This window comes from Paramisgurnus dabryanus, chromosome 13, assembly GCF_030506205.2.
Source record: "Paramisgurnus dabryanus chromosome 13, PD_genome_1.1, whole genome shotgun sequence".
NCBI classification, from domain to species: domain Eukaryota; kingdom Metazoa; phylum Chordata; class Actinopteri; order Cypriniformes; family Cobitidae; genus Paramisgurnus; species Paramisgurnus dabryanus.
In genome coordinates this window covers 26540740-26559864 of record NC_133349.1, presented here as the reverse complement: position 1 = coordinate 26559864, position 19125 = coordinate 26540740, and the positions used below count along the sequence as shown (strand labels likewise).

Here is a 19125-nt window from a genome sequence, read left to right as displayed (position 1 = left end):
GACTGTAAAAGAAGATGGACGTAGTGTTCGTGACGTCACCCATAGGTTTCTGAAGATCATTTTTGAAGCTTAAAGTAGGCGGTGCCTGCCGTCACCACCTTGGCCACACGTCACAGCGCATCACTCGCGGATAACCAAAAATGTGTAAAGTGGCGGGACGTGGGTGAAGCTGAGGTGACTGGTTGCTAGAACCACACCCGCCTAGCTCGATTCTAGTGATAGCAGTGGCAGTTCACCTGTCACTCAAGTGGCCGCGCCCTTAATTATGAAAAACTTTAAGGCTTAATATAATTTAAATGAATGAGTTAGAAAAAAGTTCACACCTCTCACAGTTACAAAAATATTGTACGAGGCTGTAAACATATTATTTTATGCTGTAATGTTGGGCATTTTAACATGGAGGTTTATGAGGATTGACTCACTTTATACCAAAACAACCAACCAGCATCCAAAACACTTAGCTGTAAAAATGTGACCAAAGTTCGCAGTGTGCCTGCATTTTCAGCGGCGTTTAAACGCTTTGGTGTACACGCCCCCTTAAATAAAATATTTTAGCATGGATGTAAGCTTAACACGTGTATGCATGCAGCAGTAACACGACTTTGAAAAATCTGGGAATAAAATAACTGGAAATATTGTTATGCTGTATCCCACCCGTGAATTTCAGCGACAGCCGTACAATGTTTAAGATGTGTACAAACCTTGGTGGTGTGGACAAACTCCTCACAGGTGCGTGGCTCATCCTCAGGTAACACACACAGGATTGCTGTGCTCATTTCCTGCAGCACTGCATCAATCCTGAACTCTACCAGATCATTTACTCTGTGCAGCAGAAGGTCAAGCTCCTCTGTGAACCATGAGAAAAAAGAAATATGCCAATACGAAATATTTTAGAATAAAACTTGAACTTCAGACATCTCATACGGTAATGATAAAAGCCAAGCTGTGAAATGTGCTAAGTCTTACCAAGTGCAGCAGAGATTCGATTGAGGTATTTCTCAATATTCAGAGAGGTCCAGTTAAGGGTGGTCAGACCGGGCAGGATGGCCTCATCAACTTTTGCCACGTGTGGCAGGAGGAGTTGTTCAAAGACCGGCTGGATTTTAGATCTCACTTTGGAGTTCTCGGTCACCATCAACTGCGTAAAAAACAAGGGGACACTTGTGAACTGAAATGTCAGATGGTAGGCTTGATTCCCGAAGAACAAAGAACTGATAAAATAATATACTGATAACATATATTTTTATATGTTGCTTTGGAAAAACTTATCTGCCAAATGATGGCACACAAATATGGATTTCTCACATCATCACATAAAGATATGTGACCCAGTTTGTCCTAGATATTGAGTAAGTTCATGTCAAAAATCGAAAACAATAACTAAACTTAAATGATAAAAAATTTGGCCTGTCCGATTAATATGAGCAATACCTGAAGGTTATTGTAGTTCTTTTTGAAAACATCCTTTTTCTGCTGAAGGATGACCGCAAAGGGTGGGATCTCCAGTCCCATCCTAGTCATGCAGTCTGTCTCACGGATCTGGGTCAAGATCTGAGGGTCAAAGTTCACATACAGCTGCCCGGTATGGGAACTCTTGACCAGCAGAGAGGCCTGGAGACCCACTTTAACCACATCAACCTATAGACAAAGACATAAATGCTTTTATAAACCCAAACTTTAAGGGATAGTTCACCCAAAAATAAACATTCTCATGTTGTTCTTAACCTGTATTCATTTATTTTTTCTGATGAACACAAAATAAGATATTTTGATAGATGATGGTAAGCACACAGCTGATTGTAACCATTGACTTCCATAGTAGGAAAACACATACATAGTTAATGAAGATATTTAGTAAATGAGTAAAACAGATTTTTTATTTTTGGATGAACCATCCATTTAATTTCACACTTTTACTTTTAAATAAGTAGGCACCAATACCTATTGAAGTGTTCATTTTAGGATTATCTTATTTAAAACTAAATAGATGCACTGACCTGTGACATCCAGCTCTGATGATACAGCACCTCAAACTCCAGCAACGCTTTGGCTAACCGATTGTAATTCCGAATAATGGGTTTGGCGTCCGGGGTACTGAGCAGTCCTGGCTGCTGCTGGAAAAGATCCATTGGTTCCTGGATGCGGCGGTACAGCTGACGAGCCCACAGGATCTTCCCAGCAATCGGAGGAAGGTCTCGGCCGATGGGAGGGTCCGCTTTCTCTTTGGTGTACATACGAGAGACCATCTCGATGTCTCTACCGTAGTTCAGCAGAATCTTCTGGTACTTCTCACTGATGCCCAGGTCAGGGATTCTGAGTCTGGACGATGTGAAGAAAACAACATACTTTCGTTCTTCATACTTTCGTTCTTGTTTGTTTGGTTTACAAACTTAGTAAAAAGTGAATTAAATAAAAAAATGAATTATTAGGTTACCTTTCAAATTTCTTGAGCACATTTAGGGCCCTCTCAGTATTTTGGATTTTGTCAAAGGTGTTGTCCATGAATGTTTTCAGTTGGTTCTAGAAAAAATATTAAACATTTTAACAACACTTCCATAGTAATAATATCAAGCGACAAGAATACATTTTAGAGTAAACTATATACTTACATGTAGTTCACTAGTTTGTTTACAAAATGCTTCATAGTCTTGATCAAAGTCTGTCCTTCTTTGATCCAAAAAACTGTATTCCTTTCTTTTCATGGTTAACACAATGGTCTGGAAATACACAAGACTACAGGATTATAACTTTTAATAACAAATTATACAGAGTAATGTTTTATTCCAAACCTGTATGACCGTCTGTCTTCCATGCAGCAAAAAAGGAGGCATTTAAAAATGCTCTGTTCTCTATTTCACTAAGGTACAGTACATTATAGTACATTTCAATATTTTTTAGATTAAGTAAGGAATAATGGACAGGCAGTCGGATGTTACTGCAGAAATAAGTCTTGACAGTGTGATCAGGACGAATTGTAAAGTGGAGGGTCTTATATAACACTGAACGGGCTTATTTCACATTAACAACCATCTACCTGTACATTATCCTGCTTGTTGCACAGCTATTTACCTCATAAGTAAGGTTAGGAAACATTAACTCTTTCCCCGCCATTGACGAGTTATCTCGTCAATTAAGAGAAAAAAATTCCCTGCCAATGACGCTTTCCTGACAAGTTTTTACATTAATATGTAATTCCGCATCTATTATACACAAGATGGCGCTCTTCCCCAATTTATTAAAAACTGAAGCAAAAACTAATTTAATTAATTTTAAACTCTGTATGTTTTGCTCATATTTATGAATGTGATCTTTAACAATATTCCTTTACAAAAATGCAATTATTTCAGCTTTTTGCTCAAATATTTTTCTTTTTGAAGAAACATACCCATATTTAAGAGGTTATAAAAAGAGACTAAATAAAGATAGGATGAAACGTTTTTTTCCCGCTTTGTTTGTTTGTTTGTTTGTTTGAAAGAAGATCTGGTCTGTTCTTTTATTTGATATATTTGTATGAAAATTTTCCTGGTAGGCATTTTGTGGGACTTCACAAAAAATGCTGGCACGCAACTTAAAAAAAAGGGGGGGCTGGCGGGGAGTTAAATATTGATTTAAAAATGTTTATTTGCTCATTTTTAATGAATACAGGTCTTCTGCGAAGAAAACCCGAGATAAGACAAGATGTTCAAATGTCACAAACACGCTATTTGGTATTATCGTTTGTAAATATAATGTCATGTATGTTATTAAAAGACATATTTATATACAATTTTTGTGTAATGTTTTGCAGCATACGGGGTTAGCATGCTTTATTAGTTTTGAGCGGTTGTTATCTGGGAATAACAAACCTGCAAATGTCGTGACTGGCCAATCAGAATCAAGCATTCTAATGAGCCTAGTAACAAGTTTGCATATGGCGTGTTTCCATGGACACAAAAATTGAAAGTGAATAAATAAACATGTTACTACAGTTAAGAGATGAGATGAATGCAAATGGACACAGAGTTAATCTTGTGTAAGTTTGAGGTTAAAGCTACAGCTGACATTTGCTCTTTCATGCAGATTCAGCAGCAGCCGGGCAAACATTGCCACGTTAATATTTGGTTCCAGTTGGCTTATTTCTTAATAAACAAATAATAGCAATATAGTACCATTCTTTATAGACTTTTAGATCTATTAAGAAACATTCCCAGAACATTCTGGGAACCAAAAATTGTTAAGCTGAATTAAGGCCTTGGTTAAATAACAACAAAACTGATGCCAGATCAGCATGAAAGGTCAGTTTCAGCATATACACAAAAAAATATGATCATGCTGGTTAACACTTGAGACATGCACTTGTTATTTGCTCACACAAATTACCTCCCATTTCGCCTGCATGTCTGCAGTCTGTCCACAAGGGGCAGCAGAGAGAACAAACATCACTTAGTTCAAGTTAAAATTGCTTATTGCAGTCAGGAAATCGAGTTTACTTTGAATCTGGTCTTGTCACTATTAGCTGTACATCACAATTTTAAACTGTATACGCAAACAACTTCTGCGAAGGGCATTTACACATAACTTATGGAGATTGTAGTCATCTGTTTATTTTCTATTGCCTTCTGTGTACATCTATAAACAGGCCACTGTGATTACCACGTCATGATACCTGAAATCTGGTTGCCATGGTTTCCAGTCCCTCTATTTTGGAGTCCTGCAGGGCATTGTAGGTTGTAATGGTACTGAACATGTCCAGGATTTTGTTCAGCCGGCGCTGAAACGTGTCAAACTTGCCAAAGATGTACATCTCACTAAAGTCGAACTGACGCTCGGACGGATTCTCCTTCAACTTCTGCTTCGTTTTCTGGAAATATTTCTGATATTCCTAAAAAAACATTGAGAACAAAGACTTTTTTATATGGCAGACACTTTTATGCAACATAACTTAAAGGATTAGTCAATGTTCTTTAAAAAAAATCCAGATAATTTACTCACCACCATGTCATCCTAAATGTTGATGTCTTTCTTTGGTCAGTCGAGAAGAAATTTTGTTTTTTGAGGAAAACATTGGATTTTTCTAATTTTAATGGACTTTAATAGAGCCCAACATTTAATACTTAACTCAACACTTAACAGTTTTTTTTAACGGAGTTTCAATGGACTCCCAACGATCCCAAACGAGGCATAAGGGTCTTATCTAGCGAAACGATTGTCATTTTTGGCAAGAAAAAATATGCACTTTCAAGTAATATGTCATCACGTCAATAGGTTACAGATGATGTATGCGAAACTCCGCCCCAGTGTTTACAAGTGTGGAGAAAGAGGACCGCTCCGACGTTGTTGTATGTGGAATGATACTAATTAATGTCTTTGTGTCAGTTTATTGTTTAAAATGGTCCGCAAATGTGCGTTTTATATATGCAACATGTGACCTTTCTACGTCATTATGCAATTGCGTGAGGTCGCGCTGGCGCGGCAGAGGACCGGAGATAGATGAGAAGTTGTGGTTTAAAAGTGCATATTTTTTATTTTTCTTGTCAAAAATGACAATTGTTTCGCTAGATAAGACCCTTATGCCTCGTTTGGGATCGTTTAGAGTCCATTGAAACTCCATTTAAAAAACTGTTAAGTGTTGAGTTAAGTGTTAAGTGTTGGGGTCCATCAAAGTCCATTCAAATGAGAAAAGTCCTGGAATGTTTTCCTTAAAAAACATAATTTCTTCTCGACTGAACAAAGAAAGACATCAACATTTTGGATGACATGGTGGTGAGTAAATTATTTGCATTTTTTTTTTAAGAAAATGGACAAATCCTTTAAAGAATATCAGTTTTTTGGGGGGAGGTATTCATCTGGGAGCATCTTAGTGATAAGTAATGAATTGTTCCTACAACCTTTCATTAATTTACAGCATAAAGCTTTTAAACTCATCCTTTACTCTTTAATGAAAGGCCATTGTCCCACAGCTTTGTCCTTTCCTGGTAAAAATGTTTAGGTAAGGTATCTTGTCCTTGACCATATGAGCACATCCTCTAACAAAATGTCACACAGTACCTGATTCAAGCGAATAGCAGCTTTGAGTTTCTCAGAAACCACATCCTGCGGTTGATCCCATACGGTTGCCGAGCCGTTATTTGTGATGTAGGCCTTGCAGGCGGTGATCATCTGATTTGTAACCTAAGGATAAAGATGATATTTCAAATCTAAAATATTAAGGCGATAAAAGCTATTCTGTTAACTCGGCCTGTCAGCTTGCTCTTACCTTGACAAACAGAGATGTGATTTTCTCCGAGGTGTTGTAATAACGAGAGATGCTATGAATCATACGGATGGCATTTATGAGGCCGGGAATGGCTTCTACCATAGACACCTATAAAATAGCAGGGGTAATAGTCAAGGGTGTAATAAACTCTTTGTGAACCAGTTATAACACTGTAATAAGATATGTGGTTAATACAATGACTTTTATCTCAATGTATTTGTAGTATCTACACAAACGCATTAAGATTTCAGGAAATAATGTGATCTGGGTATACTTATTAACCAGAATATGTAACACATTCAGTTACTAGAGTATAAGGCTTGGGAGGAGTAGTAGATGAAGTCTTACAGGGTTGCTGTTGTACAGCGGGTCACAGAACTTCTCGAGCGTGTACAGATATTTCACATTGTCTTTGGCTTCATTTGCTGCATCAGTGATCCTGATGTCTAGTTCTCGCCAAACCTGCAGGGAAATAAATTATGGTTTGTAACTTACAAAGTAAACAGGCTGGGATATAAATGAAAAAATCTTTGCAACTATGCGAGAAAAAGAAGCCAAATTAATTTAATAACATGTCAATTTAATTATAAAACTCTAAAGCACACATTTTATTTCATGTGCATTTTGGAAAAAAATCCCAGTTAAATGTAAGATTTTTGTATTAAAATATCTAAATACTACTAGTGTTGTATATTTTTTCCCATGTGTACTTGCATTATCCAAAATTTGTTTTCAACAATGTTTAAATGCAGAGATTTTGCAGTTTAAAAAAAACCTTTTTATAGGGTGGCTTGTCAGTGGTCTTATGTTCAGGTTATCATCAGTTTTACCTTTTGCTGATATAGAAACCATAGATGTGTTTACTTCATGTTGCACTGCGCAGATTGATCAGCGTATCACATCGTACAAAGCAAAAATTATACAATTTTATTTTTATACATCATTCACTGTTCTTATCGACATTAAAGTTGAAGACAACAACTCCCATCGTTTCACACTTTTTAAGGGATAGTTCACCCAAAAATAAAACATTTGACATCATTTACTCCCCCTCATATTGTTACAAACCTGTATACATTTATTTGATCTACTGAACACAAAGGTTATTTGCATAAGTCGTTCTGATTGGCTGACGCACGCCTTGCCGCTTGAAAAGTGGAGAAATGTTAAACTTCTGCCGCGAGCAGCGGCAGTGACCTGGCACCGACGGATCCACAATTCAGTTCGGCAATAGCCATCCGAGATGCATATGGCCATCATTGTTCAGACAAACACATTTTCAGTTATTTTAGAAAATGTCTTATATCTTTCAGCTGCTAAACAGTAAAGTTACGGTGTCACCGTCCTTCAAGTCCAAAAAATTTGCATATATCCTTCCCCAAAGAAATCCAAACAGCTCCAGGATGATAAACAAAGGCCTTCTTAGGGTAATCCGCACGTTGTTGTTGTAGAAATATCCATATTTAAAACTTTATAAATGTAAATAACTACCTTCCGGTAGCGCCGCCATCTTAGACTCCTCTGTATTCAGGAGAGAGTATTAGCGTAGTGTACGCACTTTTCTTAGTGACGTATGACAAATACAGAGGGCGGGGGCACAGAGCAGCAGCAGAGAAACCTCCGTACGCTGCATAAAGCTCTCATCTTGACTGCGGACGCGACTAAGATGGCGGCATTTCTGGAAGCGAGTTATTTTCGTTCATAAAGTTTTAAATGTGGATATTTCTACAACAAAACGGTGCAGATTACCCTCAGAAGACCTTTGTTCATCTTCGTGGAGCCGTTTGGATTTAATTTGTAAAGGATGGATGCACATTTTTTGGACTTGAAGGACGTGGACCCCGTAACTTCACATTTGAGTAACGGAAAGATCTAAAACATTTTCTAAAAAAATAAATGTGTTTGTCTGAAAAATTATGGACATATGCATCTCAGACGGCTTCGGGGTGAGTAAATCATGGGTTTAATATCATTTTTGGCCAAACTATCCCTTTAACGCTTACGCACCCCGCGTGAATGTACCGTAACGGTGAAAATGACACAATCTTTGAGTTAGTTGTGTTGCACATCATAGAAGACAATGTTAGTATCTGTTAATTTTAACATTAGGAGAAAACTAGTTAATCGTGTAAATATTACGGGCTGTGACGTGGCAAATTACTGTAGTACCTCATAACCGTCAGTGTCTCATTAATATTTATAAGATAGTGTGTTCTTATCCAATGCGGAGACGTTTCACTTTTATGTGTGTGTGTGGGCGCGTGCATGTGCTCCATGCGGCCAGGTCAGCCGGGGAGGGGCTGCATCATTGCTGTCCTGCTCAAAATCCTTAGCTCATCTCTCAAAAGTAAATTTTTACGTCAGTGAACATGTAAATGCTATCAAAATGGCAAGTCTGTGTGTCATTGTTCATGAACAAGCCATGTTGTCAATATACTAAGAGTACACAATTATGTGTCAGTAAACACATTACACAAATTGTGATTTTGGAAACAAAAACATATTTTACAGTACAAATAGAACATACAAAATTAGAAAGGTTCACTGTACACTGTAAGAAATGTCAAATTTTCTGTAACAATTTTGCATGACATTCCTGAGGTGTAGGTGTAAGACTCTTCAACTAAACCAGTATAATGTATCTTGATGAAAATGACATGCAATTGAAAATGTAGCAAACAGCAGACAATTGTACATAATCATTTGCATGATTGTACCAAGCATTTGCAATTTTTCCAAAACAATGAGAATTTGCTTTTATTTTGTTCACAACTGACTTGGTGATGATGTCAAGGTTGAACAAAGTGTTTCGAAAAATTATTTTCTGATCTGAGAAATGCTCCAAAGCGACTGAGAAAAAGTGTAAATGTTACAGTTATAAACCGAGAACACAAAAGACCACCAACCTTAATGAGTTTGGACTTGGCTACTATAAGAACACCTAACACAGCTTTGACATCAGAACTCTTCAGCTGGTCGAGCAGGTAGTTAAAACGTGACATGCGTTTCTTCCAGTGGTCCAGTTCTGCACGAGGACCCAGATCATCTGCCTCTTTTCTCAACTGATCGCTCTCTGCCAGGACCTTCAAGGCACAAACCATCATGGTTAAATTGGGAATGCATCATACAGGACATCATAAATATGCACTTTTAAAACCCAGCAAAATCTTATGCTATTAATCATTACATAATATACAGTATATAAAAAAATGTAATACCTGTTCGATCTGTTTAATCCAGGTTTTCATGCAGGTTTCAATCTTCTCCAGAGCCTCTGTGCTATTGGCCACAGCTGTGTAATCTGAAGGGCTTTTCAATGTCTTCAAGTCGAAAATGTCGCACTGTTTGAGGTTCACCTGAAATATTAATGAGATATTTTGACAGTGATTACAACACAACGCTTTTTCAGTTATTAAGGAACGTTTCTGGTCTAATACAAGATAAAGTCTTTCCATAATTAAACACAGAAAATACAACATAGGGCACTTTAAATGGGACATATCATGAAAATCTGACTTTTTCCATGTTTAAGTGCTATACTTGGGTCCCCAGTGCTTCTATCAACCTAGAAAATGTGAAAAAGATCAACTCAGTAACTTAGTTTTGGTAAACCATTATCTGCAAGCATGTGAAAAACAGGTAATTGAAATTTGACTCCCCTTGTGATGTCAGAAAGGGATAATACAGCCCCTTAATCTGCACTATCCAACCACACATTGCCATTTCGTGCAGAGATCAGCTCATTTGCATTTTAAAGGATACACCCAAAACTCTCACACTTACAAAGTGCCAATTTTAACATGCTTTAATAAATCATCTATATAGTATTTTGAGTTAGAACTTCACATATGTACATGTAAATATGACATCTTAAAAAAGTCCCCTTTAAACAGTTTGTGAAGCTTGCATTTTTGCTGCACTGCAAAAAAAGGATTTTCAAGGAAAATAATTCTTAGTATTTTTGTCTTTTTTCCATAAAAATATCTAAAAATTCTTAAATTAAGATGCTTTTTCTTGATGAGCAAAACGACCCAAGAAAATAAGTCTAGTTTTTAGACCAAAAATATCAAATTTAAGTGATTTTGTGCATAAAACAAGCAAAAATATCTGCCAATGGGGTAAGCAAATTTTTCTTGAATTTAGTGTTTAAGATTTTTTTGCTTACCCCATTGGCAGATTTTTGTGGCTTGTTTTATGCACAAAATAACTTAAATATGATATTTTTGGTCTAAAAACTAGACTTATTATCTTAATTTAAGAATTTTTATATTTTTTTCTGAAAACAAGACAAAAATACTAAGAATTTTTTTTCTTGAAAATCTTTTTTTTTGCAGTGTAAAGCTAATTAAAAGTTAAAAATTTAAATGAGTTAAATTGTTCACCCAAAAATGAAGATTCTGCTCCATGCTTACTCTCTACTTCCACAGTAGGAAAACAAATACTATGGAAGTCAATCATTGTACCATTAACTGTGTGCTTACCATCATTTATATCTTATTTTGTGTTCAACAGAATAAAGAAACTCATACAGGTTTAGAACAACATGACGGTGAGTAAATGTTGACAGGATTTTCATTTTTGGGTGAACTATCCAATGGCCCACCTCCCACCCCTCACCTCATCAACTCAATATAAATCCCAAAAAGGGGTGGCCAAAAAAACACGCAAGAAAAATGGCTTTAAATTTCCAATATTTCATCTGCCTGACCAAGTCCACAATCCAATTCATTCTGGAGAAATCGTGGATCGATATAACACCAGAATAGGGTGAATGAGTGTGTGCGCACTCTTTGTGTTTAAGTTTTCGCTATGTCTGAGACCTTTTCCTGCAGGCTCTCCTGTGCCCCGGCTAACACAGACACAAAGCTGTCCAGAGAGCTAATGAAGTCTTGTTTGACAGCCTGAGCCTGCGGGCTGGCCAGCTCTCCCCATCCGTGGCTCATCTTCTTCAGAGTGGGGATGAAGATCTCTGACAACAGCTGCTCCACGCTCTTCAGCAGACTGACACCGGTAGTGTCCAGCATGTTAAAATTCACATCCTATGAGAGGAATAAGAGAGGACGTCATGACATGTATTTGGACTCTCTTATGCAGGGGTCTCTGACCTTTTTGTGGGCAAGGGCTCCCACAATGGATAAAACAAACCATGTTGGAGGCCCCTTCTCTAATGTATTTAAGGCGGGGCGGTGGTGAAAACTAAGCTACTTCATGCATTCTGACTTATTAACAAAGTTTAAGAGTTGCATTCCTAATGCTTAACATAAGCAAAGTGTCAAAAAAGCAGATGGACGTTTTGTGGAGTATTTCTGTGTCTATGCACTTCATCAGGCCTCCAGGGGGTCGGGTTTATTCGGAAAGAATTGGTACAGCTGATCTGTCTTTAATAAAACTATTATAAAACTAAAGACTGTTTAGATATATAAAGGAAGCAATACTACTATATAGATGAACATGAGATAAGCAGTGTGTGTTATTTGAGCTTTAAAAGAAGTCATTTGAGTCGTTGTCTCCATGTAATTGAAGCTTATTATAGATTGAGGCGTATTCTCATAACCTTACCGCAATGTTATTACCGTTCACATAAAGCAGACATTAACCGAAATTGTATTTAAATAAGGTGTTTGTGTTTTCTACCTGATTTGCATTTTTTTTTGTACCCCAGATGGTGCTCACAAAATGAAGGTGCTATCTGCTGGCACAATTCATTCGTAATGACATTTAGTGAAATATTACTTATTATACATTACATGCAAGAAATATGCACATAAAGAATAGATGTGATGTTATAATTGGCACCATCAACAGATGTGAGACTTCTTTTAAGGGGCACATTTTCACACATTGTCTCTCGTGTCTGGTTACCCTGTGGATGTTCTCTGATGTGATTGGTTTGGAGGTGTTTGACCGGGTGAAAAACACACAAATGCCAGTCAGGGCCACGTCTGTGCCCTCCGTCACGAACACTTTGGGTTTCTTACTGCGATTCACTGATGAGGCTGCACCTAGCAAATAAAGAAAGAAATCAAGGTTAAACAAATCAAATCTGGATGAAAGTAAAATAAATAAATTATAGAAGTTATAAATACCATCAGTGTAAATAAAGTTTACTTGGTGGAGCATTGCATTAGCAGTGCAAAAGATCATGGGGTCGGTCTACAAATAAATGCATCAATGTAATTAAAAATGTTTTTTTGAGGTGAAAGATCTTTCCTCTTATTTTGATGTAAAATATGTATTATTTAATTAACATTTCGTGTATTGCTTTAATTTATACATTTTATTTTTTGTAAAAATGTATCCGAACAGAATAAATGTAATGATACTCTAAGAAAGAAATAAGAGAATTGCAAACACAATATTATTGTTTTCTTTAATTTAGGGGTAAAATATAAGCCAGAAATGATTTACGCAGTGAGATCCACACAGATTTTACAAACCTGCTTCCATAGGTTCTGTTTCCTGATAATACATGATGAGGTGAGGAAGGCCATCGGCAGCAAAGAACTGCTCCATCCTCTCAATCTGAAAGAGATAACACTCACATATTAAAGGAATATTTAATACTTTAATAAAAAAAATCTGATAATTTACTCACCCCCATGTCATCCAAGATGTTTGTCTTTCTTTGTTCAGTCAAGAAGAAAAAAATCATTTTTGAGGAAAACCACTACTTCTCATCTTGTACTAGCCGTGTGACATGCCAGCGTGACCTTACGTATTACGTGAGAAACTACCGCTCCAGTGTTTACAATTTTGTAGAAAGAGGACCATTCCGGTGTTGTTGTATGTGAAACGACTGTAAAAAAAGATGGACGTAGTGTCCGTGACATCACCCGTCGGTTTCTGAAAATCGTTTTTGAAGCTTAAAGCGTCCGTCGCCATCTTGGCCGTGCATCACTCACGGATATCTGAAAATGGGTAAAGAGGCGGGACATGGGTGGAGCTGAGATGACTGGTTGCTGAACCAAACCCGCCTAGCTCGACTCTAGTGACAGCAGTGGCTGTTCAACCGCCACTCAAGTGGCCACGCCCTTAATTATGCAGAACTTTAAGGCTTAATATTATTTAAATGGATGAGTTACAAAAAAATCACCCCCCTCACCCCCATGAAGGGCAACATTAGCTATATAGACCAAAAACAATTTTGTACCAAGCTGTAAAAATATTATTTTCTACTGTAAAGTTGGCCATTTTAACATGGAGGTTTATAGGAATTGACTCCCTTTTGGAGCCAGCCTCTAGCGGCCAGTCGATGAATTACAGTTTAAATCGCTTCCATATTGGCTTCATCAGAGAGATCGTAAGGTTGCCCCTCGATGTGGAATGATATTAATTAATGTCTGTGTGTCAGTTTATTGTTTAAAGTGGTCCGCAAGTGTGAGTTTACATATGTAACACATTACCTTTCGGCGTGATAATGTAATATTTAATGGCTGGTTCACACGGCAGGATAATTAGGCCGATTTTAGCCCCGATTCACCCCTTCCGACAATATTAAGGATGCTCCGATAATCGTAAAATAAACTGATCAGATAGTCTTGCCGCGTGTGGTGTGTTTAGACTGCTCTCGTCTACTCGGAAGCACCTCGGGACCGCTCCGATCTCAAATCGGGGATATCCAACATGTTGGATTTTTTTGGCCCGATTTCTTCTGGTGTGTGGTGTCTCCCGAGGACAAACGAGCATGCAGCCTGTGGACTGTGACGTGTAGCCAATCAGAAAGCGAGGTGACGAGGAAGCGAGGATGTACCGGTGTCATGTAAACAAAATCACGGGTCACAACAACTCACATCCATATCATGATGTAGCAAGTATAGTCCATGCTCCCGTTGTCTTGTCTCCACTTCTTTGACCATCGCCTTTTCTTTTGAGAACGTTTTTGTCGGTTAAAAACAAACTGCAAACTATCGCCACTGCATCCTCTTCGTCCGCCATGATTTTTTACTCTGAAATCACGTTTGATCTCGAGAGATTTTGCGAGATTTCCCGTCTGACCTGGGACTGCTCGGGAGTCAAATCGGTTCGTGTGTCATGTGTTGATTTTGCCATGTGGTGGCGCACCACTAACTGTACGACCAAAACTGTTAGACCCGTGATGTTTTATCGCCGTGTGTGGGGTCTCTCAGGGTTGGAAAATCGGCCGACGATTTTAAATTCGTACCGTCTGAACCAGCCTTAAGTTCGCGCTGGTGCGTCACATGGTAGTGCAAGACGAGTTGTTGTTTTTCAGAACCTATTTTTTGGGCAAAAATGACCATCGTTTCGCTAGATAAGACCCTTATGCAGTACCGCCACACACAGATTATGCAGTTTGCGTAGGGCACCAACTTCCCCGGGGGCACCATCCCGGTTGCTCAGAAAATAAAAATATTTTATTCTGTATAAATATGAATCACAACAACATACATAGTAACTATGATGTTACTGTATATACAGCATTTTGCTGTGAAAAACAGATAACGTGACGCGCCATCCCCGCATCTCCACAATTTTTAAGGAAAAAATAATCATTTCTTCTCGACTGAGCAAAGAAAGACAAAAACATCTTGGTTGACATGGGGGTAAATTATCGGGAGTTTTTCTTTAACACTAATGAATGTTAGTTATAGACTTAATGCCATGAACATGTGCAGAAGATCCTTTAAAATTTAATTAAGATATTGTAGTGTCTATCTAGAGCTATTAACCTGTGTTCCCTCCAGGATGGCATCTTCCACTTCACTTTTCTCCAGGCCAACACAAGAGGACACGATGCTGAGGACATAGTCATGTCTGGCGTCCAGCTGTGCTCTCTTAGCCTCTCGCTCTTCCTTCAGCTTTTGCTGTGTGACACAGTACAGTACATGGGTCAGCTTTACAGTTATGTTAGTAGGGACTTTAAGCAACAGCCTCTGGTGGAACGGCAACGGCATTCTGGCGTTGTATTGCGCATGTGCGAATTTAACTGCTACTTTGCGACGTTCTACTGTAACGGTCTACTACGGGAGAACAGCTGATTTGCCGTAGTCGTTACAACCTGAGAGATTATGTAAATAAATGTTATGTTTTATGGCATATGACATTGTAATTGCATCAGTTTATGATTGTACCACAAGTCTTTTATATAATATGTGTTCAAATGTTTTCAATTTTAGCTAATTTTAAAGATTTGTAAGTATTCAACATTTTCAGTATTGCTTAAATCTAGGTTTTTAGACTTATTTACATCATACAATAGTAAAAACTCTTCTTCTGACAAAATATTGTCATGTAATGCCAAAAGCAATCCTTATCTTGCTTTTTTAAATGACATATTTTTGTATCTTAATAAATGAATTGATACCGCGTTGCGCTGTCCTGTTTACTGCTGCTTAGTGATTTTTACGTTCTTGGCTACGGCGGTCTGACAGCATACTTCCGGTCGTCGTAGCCGTTCCATTCCCCGCTGTTGCTTAAAGCCCCTAGTAACTTTCATAGGACAGCTAAAGTAGGTTGCCATATTGACTACTTCAAAAGTAGCCTACTTACTATTTTTGTAATGATGCCTAATAAAACTACTGAATGTGATCATATTTTAATAACATTACAATATGTCACATTTACATGATTCCCTGGCAGAAATGAACATAGTTATTATGTATATCATAGTTATATACATAGTTTTAATGCCAATACATATTTATTTTTATAATATATAATAAACTGGGGTTTACTGGGGCACATTACTGGGGTTCTTAAGATAGAGATCTGAAAATAATGAGGCTCCATTTGGTCATCAGTTTATTCTCAGGGAATTTCAATTGTGAGATTTCTTCTTATGGGAAGATTTTATACAAATTTCTTCCATAGACTTTTAACCTAAAACCCACAAAAATGACCCAAAAACATGTTTCTTTGCATTAATAAACAGTTTGCTATTTTAATATTGTAACCGAAAAAATACCAAACAGCCTGCAAATTAGAACTGCAAACAATGTAGGCATCATGAAAACATGGAGTCATACATACTTTAAAAGCAGTAATCTGACTGTTGGAGATGATTGACGAATGCAGTTCTGCTTTAGATCTCCTAGACTTCTGTTCACCCATATCATCCATAAGATCTCACATATAGACACTAGCACATCCAGAATCAAAAACTTTTTACATTTGTATCCTCATCCAAGTGGATAACCCAATGGTTACATCGTCCAAGTGCAGAATAATTACAAAAAAAAATTATCAAGAGGACAATCTTGTCCTCCAGACGGGACCGTCCCAATTATTCGTCCATCTGACCTTCGCGGTGTCTCTGTCGAATCTCTGTTTTTCTCATGACTGTAAAAGCTGAGACGTTTTAGGGCCCCGTGCAGAATAAAAGAAACACGATTGAACAAAAGCCCTAAATGGGCAGAGCAGACTGGGCCCCTCAAAGCAGATAAAGACACTAAAAGTTGCTTAGCCGGGGTGCTAGGTAACACTGTAAAAAAAACAAAAAATGAGCCAATAAACTGAGCAACATTTTGTGGGCTGGATGCAGATGCTAAAGGTACACTTTTGTATTATGGTTACAGTGTTTTAGAAGAACTTTACTACGATTTCATTTTACACTAAAAACCCTAATGTAGTGGTGGTTAAACATTACTTAAAATCTTAATTAGTTTCACTTAATTAATTTAACTTATAAATGTACAAAAACCCTAAACTTCGAAATTTAAGTTTCAAAAATCATAAAATTATCAGTACAGAAGTCAAAAGGGATTTTGAGTATTTATGCTTGTTCAAAGAATAACAACAGATGGGACAACCTCACGTGTAGGACAACTTGCAGGTATCGCACACCGGATGTGCACATTAAATAGCGCAAGCTAAGTCAGACAATCTACTTCAAGATGCAAAATATGTGTTAGCAGCCTATGTTTATCATTAATAATTTGGGACAAATATGATGTTATTTAATGTTACTGTAAACTGTGCAATACAAAAATGATTTTCAAGAAAAAATTCTTAGTATTTTTGTCTTGTTTTCAGTAAAAATATCAAAAAATTCTTAAATTAAGATGCTTTTTCTTTATGAGCAAAACGACCCAATAAAATAAGTCTTTGGACCAAAAATATCAAATTCAAGTGATTTTGTGGATAAAACAAGCAAAAAAATCTGCCAATGGGGTAAGCAATTTTTTCTTGAATTTAGTGTTTAAGAAAAATTTTCAATATTTTTTGCTTACCCCATTGGCAGATTTTTTTGCTTGTTTTATGCACAAAATCACTTAAATTTGATATTTTTGGTCTAGAAACTAGACTTATTTTCTTGGGTTGTTTTGCTCATCAAGAAAAAGCATCTTAATTTAAAAATGTTTAAAAAAAAACACTTTTACACTCTTTGTAGTATTACACTGCAAAAAAAAAAAAAAAAATGACTTTCTTACTTAGTATTTTTGTCTTGTTTTCAGTAAAATATATATAAAAAAATTTTTAATTAAGATGTATTTTCTTGATGAGCAAAATGACCTAAAAATAAGTTTAGTTTTTAGACAAAAAATAGAAAATTTAAGTGAATTTCCTCTTAAAACAAGCAAAAAAAAAAAAAAAAAAATCTGCCAATGAAATAAGAAAGATTTTCGTGAATTAAGTGTTTATAAAAAAGTAAACTTATTTCTAGAAAAAAAATCTTATTCCATTGGCAGATTTTTTTGCTTGTAAGCACTAATTTATAGTTTATATTTTTTGTCTCAAAACTAGACTTATTTTCCTAGGTAATTTTGCTCATCAAGAGAATACATCTTAATTAAAGAATTGTTTGATATTTTTACTGAAAACAAGACAAAAATACAAAGAAAGTCATTTTTTGCACTGTATTGATGCTGTTTTGTTGCAAATTTGTAAAGTCACCGTTCAGGTGATCACTGTTAACTTACATGGACTTCATTGTATTTCTCTCCACTTTAATAAAGATCTTTTTGCACAATATTATGTGTTTCTGTGGAGAATTAAGTTCATTTATAGATTAACACAACATCATTCTTTCCTTGTTATACAACCTAAATTACAATTTAAGTTCAGTCTTTATGGAAACCAAGTGAACTTAATTGTTTAAGTGCACTGTACAAACTTCAAGTTTGGTGAACTTAACTATTTAACTATGTGACCACCAATTTCAGAGTACTTACCTGTAAATATACAAGTTTTTGGGAGATGCATTACTAAACTCAACTGAAGGAACGAGGTTACTAAATAAAATGAGTTCAGTCAACTTATTAGGCTTTTCAGTTTATGGGACACAAACATTTCTGCCCAGAGTTTCTTGACAAGAGTATTGTATAACTGCTTTAGGACTGCTTACATGCTAAATGATTGTTTATTTCAAACAAAACATCATTCACAGTTTATCACTACCAAAAACAATGCATCTACTAAGTCATAACAGAGAATCAAGATTTACAGCCCATCTTAGGGTCACGCATTACACAAGCAGGGCCTAACAAGCCTGGACAAGCAGAAGCACACACATCCATTGACCTGTGCAGCTAATGGGAGTGTAGGGTTAGTGTGGGAATGACACACTATAGAGCATGACTGCCAAAACAACTGGAAATAAACGATAACGCCTGAACGCCAATGATCACCTAGCAACACAACACACCAGACAAATAATAAAAGGGTAACCGTAACACTGAAGATTTTCTAGATGAGCACACAGCGATCGCATGCATCAATCAGCAAACGGACGTGACAGCCCATGTCAACAGAGAGCAGCGCTGCTAAGTGATTTCGGAGCAAATATGACATAATGATAATCTTTCAGCAACTTATGAGATGTTGTGAATTATGGATGTTAAAGATGTTAGATTTTGTGATCCAGTGCAATGAATCTTTTGATGAATCGATTTAATACAAAGAAATCATACACTGCACAATAGCGTAAGATTGGA

General features: G+C 36.8%; 1 protein-coding gene across 1 annotated transcript in view; it reads right to left on the bottom strand.

The window, feature by feature from the left end:
- dnah5 (dynein, axonemal, heavy chain 5) overlaps nt 1–19125 on the bottom strand; it is a 153610-nt gene that overhangs the window by 127288 nt on the left and 7197 nt on the right. Inside the window, exons 2-17 of the mRNA XM_065246255.2 lie at nt 14923–15057; nt 12673–12757; nt 12098–12237; nt 11056–11274; nt 9454–9591; nt 9142–9318; nt 6584–6697; nt 6236–6343; nt 6028–6150; nt 4646–4861; nt 2610–2717; nt 2435–2520; nt 1998–2319; nt 1432–1638; nt 967–1138; nt 702–847 (exon numbers count right to left, since the gene is read on the bottom strand). Of these exons, the coding sequence (XP_065102327.2) occupies nt 702–847; nt 967–1138; nt 1432–1638; nt 1998–2319; nt 2435–2520; nt 2610–2717; nt 4646–4861; nt 6028–6150; nt 6236–6343; nt 6584–6697; nt 9142–9318; nt 9454–9591; nt 11056–11274; nt 12098–12237; nt 12673–12757; nt 14923–15057 (2496 nt within the window). The remainder of the gene's footprint in view (nt 1–701; nt 848–966; nt 1139–1431; nt 1639–1997; nt 2320–2434; nt 2521–2609; nt 2718–4645; nt 4862–6027; nt 6151–6235; nt 6344–6583; nt 6698–9141; nt 9319–9453; nt 9592–11055; nt 11275–12097; nt 12238–12672; nt 12758–14922; nt 15058–19125) is intronic.